The 20,432-nt window shown below is 41.6% G+C and overlaps 1 protein-coding gene across 1 annotated transcript in view; it reads right to left on the bottom strand.

Moving 5' to 3' along the window:
• LOC122932349 (F-actin-uncapping protein LRRC16A-like) overlaps positions 1–20,432 on the bottom strand; it is a 299,289-nt gene that overhangs the window by 57,851 nt on the left and 221,006 nt on the right. Inside the window, 1 exon segment of the mRNA XM_044286714.1 lies at positions 11,914–12,063. Within this exon segment, the coding sequence (XP_044142649.1) occupies positions 11,914–12,063 (150 nt within the window).

The following is a 20,432-nucleotide window of genomic DNA, read 5'->3' as shown; positions in this document are numbered from 1 at the left end:
GAATACATAGATACAGCAGCCTTTTTTGTTTTTTCACAAAAAAAATTTAAGTTGTAATATGACCATTTGAATGAATTTAAATAAATGTGGCACTTCAGAACTGCTAAGTTTATTTATATGTTCCTGGGAAAAACACAGAACTGGGAAATTTTGGTTTACTGTGGGACCTGATTTTTGGCAATGTATTACAATTCTTCATTATATTGTACATCATCATTATACATATGCTGTGAAGATACGAGATGTGCAGCACCTGAAACGACGGATACTGGAAGCCTGTGCTAGCATTTTTCCTGCGGTGTTGCTATCAGTGTGTGAAGAGTGGGAGAAGAGGATTGCATTGACAATCCAACACAATGGGCAGCACATTGAACACATTTTATAAGTGGTCAGAAACTTGTAAATAACTCATGAAAGAATACAGTTAAAACCAAGCACACCATTGTTTTTCTTGTGAAATTCCCAATAAGTTTGATGTGTCACATGACCCTCTTCCTATTGAAAAACTGAAGTTGGATTCAAAATGGCCAACTTCAAAATGGCCGCCATGGTCACCACCCATCTTGAAAAGTTTCCACCCTAACATATACTAATGTGCCACAAACAGGAAGTTAATATCACCAACCATTCCCATTTTATTAAGGTGTATCCATATAAATGGCCCACCCTGTAGTATACAAGATTAGTTTTATACCCAGTATGTACCAGTCACGTCAATGTATTATACTGTGTTTAACTACATTTAACATCACTGTACACAAACCCTTCCATCAGATCATGTTCACGTAGTTCTCTCTTGTCAATCCACATTAAACTTTCCCTTTTTGTCTCTAAGGATTAAGAATGTGATGCATTTGTTGTGAGCCAACTTCTCAATGGCACGTCTGCCAAGGGAATCACTGATCTGACAGCTTAATGAAGTAAATAAGCGCATGAGCCTGGAGGCTGTGTCACAGGCACTATGATAGCATTTCATGGATCTGAAGAGACAGGGGACAAGCCCCTCATAGCCCCTTACAGGCAATCGTGTAAGATAATAATAACTCACCTTAGAAGCTTATGAAGGATAAGTCCCAAATCAAAAAAATCAGCAAGTCATGTCACCAGAAACTAAAGTAAGGATCCCCAGTCACACTAAACTAATAACATGTCTGCCTGGTGGTGTATATCTAGCCAAATATGGCACTTTAGCCCAGGCTCTTATGATGGACTTCTTATAAATAGGAGAATTTATTATGCTTTGTCCTCCAGAATTCTGGCCTCAATAAGTCACATAATAGGAGCTTTGTAACTTTTTGAGGTCACTTGTCAATTTTTTTTTGACTTTGGTTTTTTACACCACTCAGTCTAGTTTTGAAAAATGGGTGTAAAATGGGCGTGCTTAGGCTACTTTCACACTAGCGGCACGGACCTCCGGCAGGTTGTTCTGTTGGGTGAACAGCCTGTCGGATGCGTCCTGCCGCTAGTGACAGTGTGCCCCCGGACTGCGGCTCCGTCCCCATTGACTTTAATGGGGGCAAGGGCAGAGTTACGGCGAGGCACGGCAGCGCACAGCGAGAGGCTGCAGGAATAAATGTCGGACATGTAGTTTTATTCCAGCAGCCTCTCGCCGTGCCTCTGCCAGAACTCCGCCGCGCTCCCATTTTAGTCAATGGGGATGGAGCGGCAGTCCGGAGGCACCCGGTCACTAGCGGCAGGACGGATCCGACAGGCTGTTCACCCGACGGAACAGCCTGCCGGAGGTCCGTACCGCTAGTGTGAAAGTAGCCTTACCTATGTTAATAAATTTCACTCAAGATTTTTTTCACTCCAGAAAAAGTCGCAAATAAAAGTTGCAAATAAACACCAGTCGGAGGGTGGAGTAGGAAAACTGGAGTAGCTTTTCTAGAGAGAAGTTTTAGGTTTAAAGATGGAACAGATTTAACAATGTGTGACATTTGATAAAACCGGTGGGAAGCACTTAAATGTAAGCTGGTTAAAATGACAAAATCGTGTGCAATCTCTGACAATTGCCTGTTTTTCCCCCTCACCTATTATATAGAGTATGGGCTGCAAAATAAAGTACCAGTCTTACTGCAATGTTACTCTGGGAGGAAGCTTCATTAGTGCCCATTTTAATTTTGACATAACTATTGGCACAAAGGTGCTACCAAATATTAAGTTAGGTTTATTTCACACTTGCGTTTTTGCTTGACTCGGCAGGGATCAGAAAAAACGCTTCCGTTTCTGATAATACCACTGGCTGCATTAGTTATGAACTGATGTGGTTGTATTATCTTTAAAATTGTAATGATGGACCCGGCACCATTGACTTGCATTGTGTGTCCTGCCGGATCCGTTTTGCTCCGCATCCCATGCCGCACATAAAACCGCAGCTTGCTACGGTTTTCTCTCCGGTATGGGAACTCCACCAAACGGAATGGAATTCCTTTCTGTTCAGTTCTGGGGACAAAACGGAAGTGTTTTTCTCCGGCATTGAGATCTATTTGGGGCCTCTGCTGCAGATTCTGTCAAAAACCTTGAAGAGAAAAGTCCTATATCCAGGACTTTTTTGCCTACAAAAAAAAAAAGAAACTCCCTAAACGGAAACCCCAAACAGACCTCATTATAGTGAATGAAATCTGTTTGGCTCTGTTTGGGTCAGTTATGTGCTGAATCAGGCACTTCCATTATTTTCTTTGTTGTGCTCCTATAACGGAGAAGAACAGAAGAGTGCATGTGTGGAAGAGGTCTAATCCATTTAGAAATGTAAATTATACAACAGCATGAAAACTGCTAAGCAAATTTTTGTGCTGTAAATTTAAGGGAATGGAAAGGAGATTTTTACACCCTTTATTGCTTTTAGCAGCTATGATCGCCTGGAGATATGGTGGCAATTGGCAGCAGGGCAGATGATAAGCTTCCGACTGTAAAATGTAGTGTTTAATACAAAATGCAAGTAAATTCATTTACTGCAGATTATATGTAGATTTATTGTGCATTTCTGCCCAATCCTGAAAAATAAAGACTAATATTATCAAGGCATAACAATCCACTCACCATAGGACTTACAATGGTGTATACATATTGTGCTAGTCATCTCAGCAAAAATATAGAACTCCAGCAGATTTTTGTCACTTAAAAGTGTATATGACCCCAAAATCCCATATGGATAAGCAGAACAAAGTGGCTGCAGTGCCATAGATCCTTAAAGGGAATGCGTCACCAGCGACCTCCCTATGCAACTGTTTGCGTAGGCACATGGCTGTGGTTCACCACTCTTCTTGATCTGAGGCTCTATTTCTAAGCTATGGTACTTTTTCTTAATATGCAAATTACACCTTTGGTGCAATGAGGGGTGTCACCATTGTTCCTGTTGCCCCCAAGCTCCGCTCCTTTCTGTGGCAAAGCAGCAGGGGAGGGGTTGGTCACAGACAGGAGCGGAGCTTGGGTGCAACAATAGCAATGGTGACACCCCTCATTGCACAAAAGGCCTAATTTGCATATTAAGAAACTGTACCATAAGGCTCTATTCACACGTCCGCAATTCTGTTCCGCATTTTGTGGAACGGAATTGCGGACCCATTCATTTATATGGGGCCGCACTATGTGCTGCACGGATCCGGAATAGCGGATCCGCACTTCCGTGTCCGCTATTCCGGGTTCGCAATTCCATCTCCCCAAAAAATAGAACATGTCCTATTCTTGTCCGCAATTGCGGACAAGATTAGGCATTTTCTATTAAGTGCCGGCGATGTGCGGTCCGTAAAATGCGGAATGCACATTGCCGGTGTCCGTGTTTTGAAGATCGGTGGATTCGCAAAACACACACGGACCTGTGAATGGAGCCTAACTCTGGAATGGAGCCTTGGGTCAAGAAAAGAAAAACATTGTTTTAATCAGGTGAACCACAGCCATCAAACTAGGCAAACAGTTTGATAGAGAGGTACCTGGCGACAAATTCCCTTTAAAGGGGTTATGCCATAATTGATGTGAAAATGAAAATCGGACATCATATAGGACCTGACAATCTCTTTCTAACAAAGTTAGAACCAGCCCTGTACCTCACATGGATCCAGAGATCCCCACATTGAATACTCCAAATGTTCTGCTAGATTTATTTCAGCCTTTATTTCTGGCTGTAGCTCTTCCCTGTAATTGCCACATCTTCTAACAGAAGACAGGGCTGGTGACAATTGAAGATTTAAACTGTACGTATGTGACAGCTTCAGTAAAGTGGACAAAAAATAAGGAAAACAAACAGCAGGTGGCGCTATAAGGATACATTTTACCGAATAGCTCACTGGCGATACTACATTTTTAACTAAATGTTTTAACTAAACATTTCTGATAATGGCGGTTCTAACCACTGGGACCTGAGAACAGGGGGGGGGGGGGGGGGGGGGGGGTCACTGAGGTTCCTCTGAATAAAGCAGTAATGCACATGTTGGTCCACCGATCTATTCACTTTTATGGGACTGTTCAATGGTGCCAAATACTGTACCTTTCCTGGGATAACTAACCCTTTTTTACTGCGCAGAAGAGGTTGTGGCCCTTTAACTCTGTTGTTCCAACTACTTAGATCTTTACTGATTAAAAAATGATGGCCTACCCTAAGGACAGGTCACAGAAATACATTTTTATCATACATACTGCAGCACAAAATTGGCATCAGAAGTCAAATTTTTCTGTGCAAGCATCATTTACTTTTTTTTTTTTAGAAGAGTGGACGGTGCTTAGTGGTACGGTACTTTTATATACTCCACTCTGGTTGCCAGGTATATGCTTGTTGCATTCCCTTCCAGATACTTTGTACTCTAGTTCCACAACTATATTTCATTCTAGTCTAGTGTGTTTTCAAGTCTCTTGATGCGTTTTAAATTGGTTTCTGGCTGCGCTGTTGTACTGACCAGGCTGATTTGCTGAACTGAACTCAGACAGGTTCAGATCAGTATTGCTCAGTTTCTATTTATTGTCATCATTCCGCTATCTACCTGTATGTCATATACCTGTCATCTACTCCACTGCTGCAGAATGTCCTCCTCCCATGACACTCATTCATTCTGTTCCTCTCATCCAATGGAGAGTTTGTTTCACAGTCTTATCTTTGTCAGTGTTCATACATGATCAGGGGAGGACTTTACTACCATGCAAACCAAATACTTACCCAGAGATCAGGTGGTTCCCTGCTTGCCACAAGCAGTTGGCTGAAAAAAACAAAAACTAAATCAGGGGCAGACACACCATCTGTGCAGTCAGTTCAGCTGCACAAGGGCCCATGGAAGAGTCAGCTGCACTGCTAAACTGAGATTAGGGCTTAGTGGGCTGATGGTGGCAAAGATTAGTGGTGTGACAGTGGCCTAATTGATAACTTTGCTTGGGGGTCCTAGAAATTCCAAATATCTCCATGTATGTACCTTCTGAGTGTTTTTTCTGCCCTACTAAGTCCTAGGGAGTACAGTATATGAGTACCAAGAGCCATTATTTGTCACACCATGCCCTGTGAATGTGCGGAGATCTGCCAGGCTGGCTGCACATGTTTGACTTGTCTCTTTGTTTTGGTTTGAGTTGAGCTGGATCCACCTTCCCTCAGGTGTACTGGGTTGATTGTTAGCAAGGCTATTTATTCCTCCTTCTCCCAGTGGCCTGTGTGGGTTATAATATCACGGAAGGTATATCAACAGCAAAATAACCAAACACAGGGAAAACAAACAGAACAATAGATTAGGCCCAAAAGCTAGGGAGAAAGGGTCACCTCCTAGTGATCCCTGAAGATTTCCCTATACTGCTGTGCACATGTGCATACCCTTATGGTGGATATGCACATGCCCTCGTGCCTACGTCTATATACCCTCGGACAACCCTGAGCAGAAGGGAAAGGGGAAGAGGCGACATGCTTCTTCAAGCAGGAGGAAGCAAGAGTCTCCCTAGAGGCCTAGACAAAAGACAACAAGGGAAGAAACAGAGAGGACTTCTCTTGAGCTGAGCTGGAGTAGACATTCCACAACACATCCAAAGCCAACAGGAATGAACTATAACCCGCACAAGCCACTGGGAGAAGGAGGAATAAATAGCCTCGCTAACAATCAACCCAGTACACCTGAGGGAAGGTTGATCCAGCTCAATTCAAACCAAAACAAAGAGAAGAATCAGACATGTGCAGCCAGCCTGGCAGATCTCCACACATTCACAGGGCAAGGCATTATTAGGACTTGGGAAAGGAGACTGCTAAATGTGACATCTAGTTCTGCGGTATTGTGCACAACCAGCATCATTACAGACTGTCATATGAAATGCCAGTCTTAACCCCCTTAGTGACCACCAATATGCCTTTTTTTTCAGCGGTCACTAAGGGGCCTTGGGCTGGGTCGCCGCTGTTTTATGACGGCCCAGTCCAAGCTCTGCACGAGTCTCCCATGCAGCAGAAAGTGGAGGCTCGGCTCTCACATGGGAGCCACACTCCTGCTCTAATGGCCCGGACCAGCAGAAATTCCTATTCGGGCCGCCTGCCACATGTAAGCGGTTACAGAGGCAGTGGACCCCCTGTGTCTCCCATTAGCACTCTGCAAATGAGATCACAGGGTGCAGATGCCGGTACAGACAGGCCAGGGGTTAGTGTAGGCCCCAAGCCTGTCTCGCAGCCTGCTGGTCAACGTTAGTATAGCACTGACATTAAAATGCATTGCACTATAGGAATAGGGGAATGTATTTTAGAATAAAAAAAATCCCCTATAATAGTGGTTAAAAACGCAATAAAAAAAAAAAGCTTTAATAATTGCAAAAATAAAATCTCCACATATTTTGTACGTGATAACAAAGTGTACTATGCAAATATCATGCAAATTATTCTGTGCGGTGAACTCCGTGAAAAAAATTAATAAAGATGCCAGAACTGCTGCTTTTGCTTAGTCGCCAACAAAAAAAAAAAAGATCAAAAACTATGTAACCCAAAATAGTACAGATGAAAACTAAAAATAATCCTACAAAAATTAAGCCCTCATTAATCTCTGTATAAAGAACAATTAAAAAAAAAAAGTTATGGATCTTGGGTTGCGGCAATGCAAATTTTTTTTTTTTTTTCTAAAGGGTTTTTATTGGGCAAAAGTAGTAAATGTAAAAAACTATTGGAGTCATATATCAAACTAGTGTAAAGTAGAACTGGATCAGACGCCACCTTTCATTTTCCAAAGGAGCTGTCAAAAATGAAAGGTGGAATCAGATTGGTTGCTATGGGCAACTAAGCCAGTTCTACTTTACACCAGTTTGATAAATGACATCATATAAAGTATTTGGTATCACAGTAATCGTACTGACCCAGAGAATACAATTATCATGTTATTTATGCCGAGAAATGAATGTCGCAAAATGTATAATGTAGAAACTCTGTGGCAGTATTGCTGTTTTTTCCTACCCCTCTCCCAGAAAGACTTAATAAAAGTTAATCAGCAAATGATGTGTACCCCAAAATGGCACCATTAAAAACTACAACTTGCCCCACCAAAAAAAAAAAAAAAAAAAAAAGCCTTCATTTGACTATATAGGTGGAAAAATATCTCTTGGAAGGCAACAATCAAAAAACATTGCTTGGTTAGAAAGGCCCAAAACAGGCTGGTCACTAAAGGGTTAATAATTCTGACACTATATTTTAGTTCTACACTAGGATAAGCTCATTTATTTTGGTAATTCAGTCAGTGTCCTTACATTCCTATGTAACATTATAGACAACACATTGTAGTACCACAATGAGTTGAAAAACTGGGCTCTGCTACATCCGTAGATTTTATGGCCAATGGTCACTTAGCTAAGTAACCTTTGGTTGCAATGAGATAATAAATACTGGTAATTTCCAAATAGCACTCTAAACACCCACAATACATACTTGTATGTAAGCATATCCACTTTTGGACTATAAGGGTTTCAAAATGGAGTCTAAGGCTTCAGAAAATGCTAAAATGTTCACTTGTTGCTGGCATCAGATCCCTGTATACTATTTTACATCAACATTATTCAACTAGCATAGCCATTTCAGTTTTTGAAAACACATTAAAAATCGATTCGGACTTCAGTGGAAACTGCTGTAGGAGACAACTTAATAGTACGGTATCCCCAAAGGCCAAAGAATTTCTGAAAAGGAACATTGTATTTACTGTCATTTTTGTATCTTGTCCCTTAAAAGCCCCATCAGTGTACCTTTCTCTGAATGATACGCTGTCATTTCTGCTTGGAGGGACTTGAGCAGGGATACTAGGGAATTACATCGTGTGCAGTTGTACAATATACCTTAATAGGTAGAATAATGTGAACACAAAGAATGGTAACTAAAAAGAAATCTAGCCCAAAAAGCCTATTGATAATCTATGGTCTGCTTAGATCATTTCGGGTACAGACATTTAGTCTAGCTTCAACTTTCTCCCACAAGCACCAAAAAAATAAAAATAAAAGGTAGGACATCATAAAAGTGAATTATACACTACCCTGCATAATAAAGTAAATGCTTTGCAGAGGAACTGCTAAGGTATTGGCTGGCTTTGCTGTCTCCTAGCTCCTATATACTTTAGTCCAGTGGGCCACATGAATGTCAGGCCACCCTTCTTATATCTGACTGATGCGATTTGGTGGTTACCTGGGGACTGGGTCTCAGAGGTTAGATCAGGATACCCACTTAAAGGGGCTGTCTCACCTTCTGTGTTCAGCGCCGCAGGTCTGGACTTCAGGTGCTCTAACATGAGTGGCAGCACAGGCCAGCGGCGCTGGGATTATGTAATTCCCTCCCCTGGCCTGTACGTTCGCGCTCCCGAGGCTAGTAATCATTGAGCAGACCAAGGCTGCTGCTGAGCAGAAGGATAGCCGGGGGCGCAGCACTGTGGCAGCTCCATACCACATAGGAGGGTAATACCAAAAGGCACTTCAGATTCAAGGCAATACAAGGTGGCCAGGGGCGTGAGCTAATGCGCATGCGCGGGAGACTAGCGCTCATTCCCGCTATCCCAGCCACCAGAAAGGTCGGCTTTGGCTTTTTTCACACCGCAAGTGCGGCCACCGCTAAGGCATTGCAGCGGAGGCCGTATCCCCTCCCCTTGGGAGAAGTGAGAACAGGAGGCATTATGGTCACGTAGAGTATATTGGTAAGTTACTTCTATTAGGTTATTAAACAACATAAGTATCACTTCATAAGATGAGACAACCCCTTTAAGTTTTAGCTCGCTGCCTCCACCAATCTTACTGCTGGCCTGACCATAGTGATAAAGAAAAACCGTGCAGCAAGATGAACTGTATTTTATGCTGTCCTATATAGGCTGTGTGTCAACAGAATTAGGCCTCATGCACACGACCGTTGTTGTGTTCCGTTCCGCAAAATGGGGTTCTGTTGTTCCGTGTTCCGTTTTTGTTTCAGTGTGTCTTCCTTTATTTTTGGAGGATCACCAGACATAAAGGAAAGTAAAAAAAAAATCTAAGACAGGTTAGGACGCGGATGACAATCTTGTGTGCCTCCGCGTTTTTTAGCGGTCCCATTGACTTGAATGGGTCCGCGAACCGTTTTCCATGAAAATAATAGGACAGGTTATATTTTTTTGACGGACTGGAACCACGGATCACGGACACGGATGACAAACGGTGCATTAGCCGAGTTTTCAACGGACCCATTGATAGTCAATGGGTCCGCAGAAAATCACGAAAAACTGAACAATGGACACGGAATAAAACAACGGTCATGGGCATGAGGCCTTAGGAGGAGAGTAAAAGTTGAACACTTGTTCCTATTTTTCAGACCAGTTAAATTCTGGTGAAAATTGGTGATCTGCTTGCAAACATAAGTTTGTTGATAGACGAACAACTTGAAACTAGATCAGAAATCAGGTAATCTGCAATTCTTGGATCTCCAAAACAGTTGATTTCAATGGGGACAGTTGCCAATTTCAATAATATACAGAACTATATGATGTAAAGGGACACTTCCATCAGAAAGGGGTATTTTCTATGAAACTCAATAATCATTAAAAAAAATCTTGAATTTTTGGCAGTTTTTCTTTTCCATTTTGGCAGTACCATACCCTTAATAATGAAATAAAAAATAATGTCCTTCTGTAGCTGTGGCCGGACAATTCAATAATCCGCAGCACTCGCTGGTAAATGATGAAAATAGTGGTGATTTATTCACTCAAGCAGCTGCTTGATAAAGACCAACTGAGGTCGAAACGTCGCTGTATACTTGCTGTTTGAGTGAATAAATCACCACTATTTTCATCGTTTACCGGCGAGTGCTGCGGATTATTGAATTGTCTGGATGAGTTGGGACCCCCAGCCAGGATCCCTATCTGCGCGCACCATTTGGCTTGTAAGCCATTTCCTGGTCAGTACCCAAATGAGTGGGATGAGTAGTGCTGCCAACCCCTGAATTTTCTTCTGTAGCTGTGAACACAGAATAAAAAGCTTCTTATATAGACAGATAATCCATTGTCACTTTGCTGCTGCTGTAAAGGAAAAGTGTTATCTAAAAGAAATCCTTATAATATTAAAAGATGCCCACAGGAAAACACTGTATTGAGTCACTACAGGGGTAGACGCTCTCTGGTCCTCACCGAGTGGTCTGACTAAAGGCTGGTTCTCATGCTAAAAGTCCAAACATGAAGGAAGTTAAAGCACCAGGACAGGAAGTAGAATACATGGAGTGACAAACAATTATATCCAGAAAACCATCTGCCAGGTTTTTTGTTATATAAAAAAAAATGCATAGAATATTCATATACAGGTGAAACTTGTAAAATTAGAATATCGTGCAAAATTCCATTTATTTCAGTAATGCAAATTAAAAGGAAATGCATTAATGCAGTTTAAAATTAGAAATTTGTGAAAAGGTTCAATATTCTAGGCTCAAAGTGTCACACACTAGTCAGCTAATTAATCCATACCCCATGAGCTAAGGGTACCTGAGATTGTGACTTTGGGGTTTCATAAGCTGTAAGCCATAATCATGCAAATTATAACAAATAAAGGTTTGAAATATCTCACTTTCCATATAAAGAATCTATCTCATATGTTAGTTTCACCTTTTAAGTTTCATTAATAAATGAACTTTGCATTATATTCTAATTTTTTGAGTTTCACCTGTATGTGATAAAAGAATAAAATGGAAGTGCTTGACACTGCAGCTCAGCGCCATTCACTTGACAGTGCTGTGCCCAAGCCACTTGACTGATGAACGTGACGTCACATGGTCTAGGAAGAGGCCCAAGTACTCACTGGGCGTGGCGTGAGCCAGAGCCATGGACATCAGCACATGGAGAGCTAAGTACTGATTAATGTAGCGACTGATCACCGCTAAATCTCCCACTTGTTGATTTATTAGCCCAGTTTGGATGGAGGCTACTGGGCAATTGGTTGTTATTTGTAGATGTACCAGTCCCCTGATGATTTGGCCGTGGGCCATTAAAACGCGTCGGAACGTGCTGTGAAATTGGTATGAGTGTGCCCACGATTTTTTGGTTTCCCTGACGAAGCTGGGCAGTCATCACCGCTATATAGGGACAACTAGGGACACTTAGAGAGAGGTGTGATGTGGAGGAAGCTATAGGGATATACAGTGATAAGAGACCCAGTATCTGTGCCCCTTTAAACCTTACTCCTCCAAACACTTAATTTTAGTGTACGCTCCTCTCTTAAACTCACTATATACCTTTTTCAATTTTTTTATTTTTGCCTTTTTCTTTGTATGCATGATCACTTTATGCTTGTACGTGTTATGTAGTACTAGAGATATGAGGCTATCTTAGCAAGGATATTTATTAAAAGTTACGTTTTAATAAGGTCACCCACCATTTGTTAATTTTATAGATTTTTCTCGGGTTACCCATTTTAGAATAAGTCATTGACCATTTATACCCTGGTTGTGAGAGTAGTAATTTCTAAAAAGTGAAACAAAGCGCTGTCACTCACCATGCATGTGTCCAACTCCTCCAAACGCTCCATCTCAGAGAGTTCTTCAATGGTGGGAACAGAACGTTTGGTTGACTTCTCCTCCACAGTCTCTATCTCTATAGATTCCTGATGTAGAAGTGGCTTTCCCCGCTTGGTGAGATGATCAGCCTGGATGCAAGTTTAAATAATTGAGCTACTGATCAAACTGAAAATGTTCAGCAATAACAGGGACCCTAACCATCATAATGTACCACGTGACTACCATTAATTCTGCCTGTTTTTCTAAAGCATCAGATGATAAAATTTGGTGCTCAGGCCCAAGGATTGAGGAGAAAATTAATCAACTCATCAAACGTCACAGTTCTATAGGTGCCACATTAGTCGTAGTGAAGTACATACCGTTACATAGGCAGCTTTGATTTTAATAAAGCAAAATCATCTGAACTCATGTCAGGGGAGTGGCGGGGAAGGTTTATAAAAACCGTAGAGCTGCCTATACTAATAAAGCCTTTTCTTTTTATTATTGCATTCAACTTATTTCAGGCTAAAAATCTATTTTTCTGTTAACCGTTTTCTTCTACAGCTTTGAGTTCCAGTAAATTTGCAACTAGCAAGATCTCTGCTTCATACTGAATCCGACAGAGAAATGCTCTCTGTACTTTCCTAAGGCCACCTGCACATGAGTGCGGAAGTGCCGTACGGATTTATGTGCGTTTCTGCAGCATATCCGCACCAAAATCTTCCATTTCTAATTGCGGAATTTGGTACAGATTAGATGCGATTTTGCCGAAGATCTCACCCTTCCATTGAAAAGGGTGAAATCTGCATCTAAAACCTCAAACATAATTCACATGCTGCAGATTTGGAAATCCGCAATGCAGGTCAATTTCTGCAAGGAAACAATCCACAAAGTGTACATGCGATTTGTGTAATCTCATACACTTTGCTGGTACTGTACTAGGCTGCAGTTTTTCCGCACAGGAATCTGCGTGGAAAAACTGAGTATTCCGCAACGTGTGCATGTAGCCTAACAGCTCATTACAGTTACATTCTTATCAGTTTGAGAACAATTTAGCTAAGGCTACTTTCACACTAGCGTTCGCTGGTCCGCTCGTGAGCTCCGTTTGAAGGTGCTCACGAGCGGACCCGAACGCCTCCGTCCAGCCCTGATGCAGTCTGAATGGATGCGGATCCGCTCAGACTGCATCAGTCTGGCGGCGTTCAGCCTCCGCTCCGCTCGCCTCCGCACGGACAGGCGGACAGCTGAACGCTGCTTGCAGCGTTCGGGTGTCCGCCTGGCCGTGCGGAGGCGTGCGGATCCGTTCAGACTTACAATGTAAGTCAATGGGAACGGATCCGCTTGAAGATGTCACCATATGGCTCAATCTTCAAGCGGATCCGTCCCCCATTGACTTTACATTGAAAGTCTGAACGGATCCGCGCAGGCTACTTGCGCACTTGCAGACGGATATTAATGCAGACGGATCCGTACTGAACGGAGCCTCCGTCTGCATTAATATGATCGGATCCGTTCAGAACGGATCCGATCAAGCGCAAGTGTGAAAGTAGCCTAAAATAAGTGTTTATGACCTGTCAGGAGTTCAGAGATAAGGGCTACAAATCCAGCAGACTGAGCAGTTCTCTGATGGATTCAGTGTGAAGCAGAGAGCTTGTTAGTTTGTAAATGCACTGAAACTGAAAGCTGTAAAAGAAAAATGATTTTTAGCCCAAAATGAGTAGAATGCAGCAATTTAAAAATGCCCCCAAAGGTGTTCCTAGCCTTAAAAAATGTTTTTGTGCGAGTTGCTATAAACTTTTCCCACTATTACCACACCACTATTGTCTTAATATCACCCTTGCAATCATAGTTTAGGGCTCATTCAGACTGCCATATGTTTTGTTCCGCATTGGGACCACAAAAGATGCACACCGTGTGCTGTCCGCATCTATTGTTCTGCGGCACCGCAAAAAACATAGAACATGTCCTATGTTTGTCAGTAAAATTCTGTGGTCTCATTCAAGTCTATGGATCCACAAAAAAACAGAAGACATGCGGAACCACTGAACCATACATTCCGTTTTTTTGCGGACAAACTGAACTGTCCGCAAAAAAAAAAGAAAAGGATCCGCATTTTTGTGGAGTGCAAAAAAAAATACGGCCGTCTGAATGAGCCCTTAGTCTTACATGATAAAAAGTCTGTGACGTTAGCTGTCACTTTCGTGCAGTTGGGGTACACACTTTTTTGCTGTATCAATTTATACTTCTCATTATACAAATCCCAAAATTACAATTTGCTTTAGTTGCGGCCTCAACTAATCTCAATAACCTGCAAGAAATAATTAAAAATCATGACTATGAAAGCTAAAATTAGGATGATGCATGTTCTGCTCTGCTAAATGTTCTACTTTCACTTCCTAAAATCATGCGACAAAACAATTCTACAGCCCTGCCATGATACTTGATTAGCCTTGCTACACACATCTACTCCTACCGTGGCAGCTTCATATGCTATAAAATGGTTACATAACCCCAGCACAAATCCGTATATTGTAAATCGACCAAGCACTGGGAAATACTTTACCAGACAATGCTCAATGGCATTTCATAGAAAATGTTCAATTAAACAAAACACTGAAAGCATGCATTGATGTCATAAAAAATATTGTAAACTGAAGCATTGATAAAAAAAAAAAAAGGCAGTTATATGAAAGGCTGTCAGTGCCATTCCGCAAATTGCGGAACGCACGCGGACACCATCCGTGTTTTGCGGACCGCAAAACACACAACCGTCGTGTGCATGTAGTCTTATACTGTGATATCACTGTGTATGTTATACCAGTTATGTGTATCATCCCTTTTAGTGATCTATTATGAATATGTATGCATTATCCCTGCGCTGTGACATCACTGTGACTTTATTTTCCTGTGCTTTTACTTTAATTCAGTCATTACCCTTCTGTCGTGACATCACTATCTCTATTACCCATGTGCAGAGACCTCATTCTGCTCTGCACTGTGACATCACTGTGTTTGTTATCTCTGTGATATCACGGTTTATTATCTGTGCAATATACCTGTCAGGGGCGCAGCTAGAGGCTCATGGGTCCTGGTGCAAGAGTTCAGCTTGGGGCCCCCCTTCCCTCAGTTCTTTGTGGGCAGGAGCAGGGAAGCACATAGCCTTCATGCTGCCTGAGGCAAAAATTGAAGCGGCACCCCACTCCCCTCCCCATGCCACATTCCTGACCTAACCCCTTCCCCTGCCACATTCCTGACCTAACCCCTTCCCCTCCAGCCAGAGGTGTAACTTGACCAGTGTGCACATTCTATAGTAATGGTGTCTTCTTATCAGGGGTGCACCTAGCCCTTCTGCTGCCTGAGGCAAAAAATGAAACACCCGGCTCAGGCAGAGCGATAATGATGACACCGGCCTACAGGAACTAGGACTAAAGCCCATTAGAGGAAATGGTGGGCCAGGAAGACATCGCTCCCGTGCCCCGTTTCTGTCCAGAGTACAGCAATGCAGTTGAATATGTAGAGATGAGCGTTTCCACAATGAAAGCGCTCATTGCCCATGGCCTTTCTGCTGACCCCTCTTGTCCCTACCTGGTGCTGCCTGAGGCGATCGCCTCATCTGGCCTCATTGGTAGTGCACCCCTGCTTCTTATGCGCCAAGAGGTTTTGGGCCCCACTCCGGCTCCTGGGCCCAGTAAAAACTGCTACCTCTAAACCCCTATAGCTATGCCCCTGATACCTTTACTGTTGGACACCCTGACGATCCGATATTGATGATCTATCGTGAGGACAGGTCATCAATATCAGAATCCAGGAAAAGCCATTTAAAGGGGATGTCCAGGATGAACAAAAAAAAAAAAAAAACAGGACAAGGTTAGTAAACCACAAAATAAATAAATAAACCATTACTTGTGATGTCATATCTACAAACGTGACCACTGCAGCCAATCGCTGGCCTTAGTGGTCTCATTGCTAAAGCCTGTGATTGGCTGCAGAGGTCATGATTGTTGATGTGTTATCGCTGTTGCAGCACAACGGACATAGACCAGTAGAGCATTTAACAGGTACAGTAAATGGTTATTTTATTGTTTTATGCAATGTACCCCTTTTTTTTCTTGATCCTGGACAACCCCTTTAAAAAAATGAATCGGCTTTTGTTTCATATTTTCAAAGCACATAACCTTTAACATGCACAGCACTGAAATAACTTGTAAGCAGTCTATGTGAATTCTTAGACTGCAGCAATCACGATCCTCTTTGCATAGGGTATAACATGGTTCATGCAGACATATGAAATAGAAGGATCTTGGTAAAAGACTGAGCTGCAAATGCACAGTTTTATCTCATTACTACAGACATTGGAGGAAGCCGAGACCATGGCTAGTGTTCTGAGATCATAGATTATGTCGGACAGAAGCACAAAGACCTCAGCAACTTCTCCCACTGGGATCTCTGTCTGAAAGCATCAGAGTCTGTAAATGACTGTTTCAAGTGCAACAAACCCTTATTCCCTGTATTTTAGTTCTATCGGCAACGCTTTAACTCATCCACTAGACAACGTAACAGGAAAGATGGCAGACATCCAAATGATTTCAAAAGCTCAAAGTGCCATGAAGGTACCAAAAGAGCTTGTTGACGATATGTGACTACATTTTATTCTGCTTTAGTCTGTATAACATGTATACGGATTCTGTTAAAAACATGAGAGCACATTTATCTCCAAAAAATATGAAAGATAATAAATATGTGAATGGATGAATACATTGCCTGTCATAAATGTATTTCTTGCTATGACTGGTACTTTATAATCAATAGCAGAATTACATCTTGGGAGCCTAGTGCCTTAGACTAGAACACACCTTAAAATTGAATCTGTCTGGTGATTTCTGCTGCACTGAGAGCATGCTATGATAGAGGGAGAGAAGGTGAGCTCTGCGATACACAGATTTATGTGATCTGGCTCAGGATTTCTAAGAAAACCCTAGACTAAATCCAGACCGGACTCCTAGAAGGACAGCGAGAGGCCCAATTATCCTGACCACACACAATGATCTTAGGGTGTCATTTATGACCAGCTATACACCACTTTTGTGGCGTATATTTAGTGCAGATTCTGTTGCACGCCATGGTCCTGTTAGGTTTTCCTCTGCTTTTTACTCAGAAATCCTTCTTTATAAAAAAACAAAAACTATATATTGTATCACAGAGCTTAGCTTCTCTCCTTCTATCATATGCTGCTCCTCGGGCAGCAAAAATCACCTGACAGGTTGATGTAAGGTTTTAAAATATTTGACTACCACCCTCTGCGGCCTTCCCCATATCCTTCCTTGTGTTCCCTCCCCCTCCCCCAGCACAGCTAACTAACATATAAATAGAAATAATGTACATATTATTACAGGTGTTCAGCAAGTGACCCGAACATTCTATAGGCACCAGCCGAACTATGCCTAAGGGTATATCGGACCCTTTACTAATTCAGTAGTTGTATATCTATATACAGGTATAGACACACACAGACTGTATATACAGTATTGTTCACATGTTATTGATACAGAATTAATTTACATGGATTTTTTGAAATTAACAATATTTTTAAGCGTATTATGTAGAAAAACTACTCAGCACCCTTTTTGGTGAGACAGTTATAAACTATAGCTAAAGTTTTATTATGGACAGATTTAAAACATAGCCAAATAAATATTGCAGTTTGAAACTGCCTAAGCAAATCGCCCCCGTGGATGCCTTTTGGCTATGTTTTTATCTTTGCTGGATAGTGGTGCTGGATAGTTTTTCTTCACAACGTGCTTATTGGAGCTAAATTTTTATTTATTTTTTGCAAAACAAATTTTTTATTTTTTTTTATAAAAGTTTTTATTGGTTTTTCACAGAATGATGGAGAAAAGATGTACAGTACAACATGGTATTGGAAATCAGTATTCGAAGTTGAGACTTGCATAAATCAGTTTACATTTAGCAGAAATGAATTCGACAATCAGTTATTGATCACGTTATGAAGTGTTGAGAACTAACAGCCCTGGATGAGAGGGCAACACATGTGGTGTTCGCATCCCTGGAGATATGAGAATGGTCGCATTTAAGAATGGTCAGTTAAATATAACATGGAAAAAAAAAAAAAAGGAATAGGAACAAAATAAAACAAGATAAAAAGGAGATTGTAGTGCAATGCTCTCACATATCACTAGGTAATGAGAATACAAGCTTTTCTAGTAAAATAAAGAATCCTAGGTGGTGTATTTAGGATGTTGTAGCAAAGGCGGCCAAGTAATGTTCCTAGATTTGGGGGAGATCATGGTATCTGGCAATAGTCGTTCATATCGGCAAGATTGTATTTAGCTCCTGAAGCACTTCTAATATGGTATGTGGGGAGTTATCCTTCCAGTGGCGGGTTATCACTAGTTTGGCAATCAGTAGCACATGTCCTATGAGACTTCTATAAGTAGGGCCAATTGACTGTACACCCAGGAACAGCAACGCAAGCTCCAGGGATGGGGCTACTCTTGCCAAGGTCAGTTCTTATACTAAGTAAAAAATCTTTTGCCAAAAAGAAGCGAGTTTGGGACAGGTCCATAAGATATGGTATAGGGAGCCTGTATTGCCACATCCTCTCCAGCAGCAAGGATAAGTTCCTGGGTATATTTTGCTTAGCCTTTGAGGGGTAAAATACCATTGTAGGAGAGTCTTCCCCCCTGCTTCATAATGGGTAACACATTTGAAGTTTGTAGAGAGGAAGCCATCATCTGAGAAGGAATGGCCCAGTTCAGACTCCCATTTTCTAATGGGGGGGATTTGACAAAGGTAGCCTTGTCCCCGAACAGGTTATAGATATAGCTTCCTCAAACACAATGAATAAAGTACCAATATACCCATAAATATATAAAAATGTATTATATTCTCATTAAAAAACATACATACAATAACGGGCACGCCAGCTAGCGATTGAGAGCCATCACACATACCAGAGTGACTAGGTAAGAGTGAATAGGATTGTGCAGTTACATTCCTAGGATACGTTTTTGGATGCATGAGCATACTGGTGAGAGTGGTCCCGGTTTGTGCGGACCAATGAATCAGTATAGATATAGGATATTATGCACTGAATAGGGTGATTCCTGTGCTCTTTATAGTCTTATATGACATCATGGCATGTTAACTATATATGGCTGCATAGTTAGTCTGAGAGGACATAGACATACGTTTATATTTATGATGTATTTCAGATGGTAGCCTATGTATGATATTATATTATGGTGTCGTAGGATAGATGTGAGCAATCGCTTGTTGGCACTTTATTTGTTTCCACGTTATTGTATGTATGTATGTATTTTAATAAGAATATAATAAATTTTGATATATTTATGGGTATATTGGTACTTTATTCATTGTGTTGAGGAATATTTGGAGGAAGTACACCTGTGTACGCACAGGCTATATTGATCCAGTAGAATCATAGATATATATTGTGGAGGGTTTCCTGAAAACAGTCGGATATTGGTATAGTCTAATAATATCATTGTTAATCATAGGGGAGATTGGAGGAGTTTAGTGAGGCAATGGCGTATTCTCAAAGGGGTTGTCCGAGTTATGAAAAAAAAAAATATAGCACTAAAAATCTGATGGGCAGCAATATATAACTAAGCTAAGCAAGTTTTATGCAAAAAAAAATATATGTCCTAATTTCCCTGGTTCTTTTTTGGCCCTTTGTTTACATGCAATAAAAACAATCTCTTCCCCTTCCCCTACACTGCTAAGGGAGTGGCTACAAGAGCTGCGCTGAGTGACATGTCTGCCTGCTGGGAGAATCAGCAGCATGTTGTATGTGTAGGACTAAAAGTCCCAGCTGTATAATGACACTGCTAAGGGAGTGGATACAAGAGCTGCCCTGAGTGCTGGGAGACTCTGCAGCAACTTGTAAGTGTAGAACTGCTAATACACACAGGATCTTCCCCCCTACCTTCTTGTGCAATGCTCTCTAGTCTGTCAGCTCCTGTGCCCAGAATTATCACTGCCTGCAGCTACCTAGTCTGTGCTGATGAAGGGGTTAAGAATCCTAGGAGAGAGCAGACAGCCCAGCAGTGAAGGGGGGCGTGGCCAGCCATTTACAGGCTTGTAAACAAACTTTATCAGAGCAGGGAGAGAAGCTGACATCACAGGTCATGTGACCCTCAGTGAAATCTGATAAACCAGCCACTGCAGATAAAGTGTTAATTGTAAAGTTATTATATTTGCCTAGTTAGGAACATAGAAAGAACAAAAAAATTACTTGGACAACCCCTTTAAGTGGTTGTAAAATTCTCCTTGAGATAACCAAAAGGGGTTTTTAATCGTTTCAGAAGGGAGGACTCAGTGGGCATCTATAAGTTGTGCAACATTTGTGACACCTCCAGTGCGCCAGGCAGAGAGGTTGATATTAGATATAAGATTCTCCAGTGTATGGGTAGTGGAATGGGAGAGAAGTGATAATTTAGAATTCCCTTGCATTTTATGGATTTGGGCCCATAGGGTT

The sequence above is a fragment of the Bufo gargarizans genome, chromosome 3 (assembly GCF_014858855.1).
Source record: "Bufo gargarizans isolate SCDJY-AF-19 chromosome 3, ASM1485885v1, whole genome shotgun sequence".
Classification (NCBI taxonomy): domain Eukaryota; kingdom Metazoa; phylum Chordata; class Amphibia; order Anura; family Bufonidae; genus Bufo; species Bufo gargarizans.
Note: the sequence above shows the minus strand (reverse complement) of the source record. Positions and strands in the feature narration are given on the sequence as shown.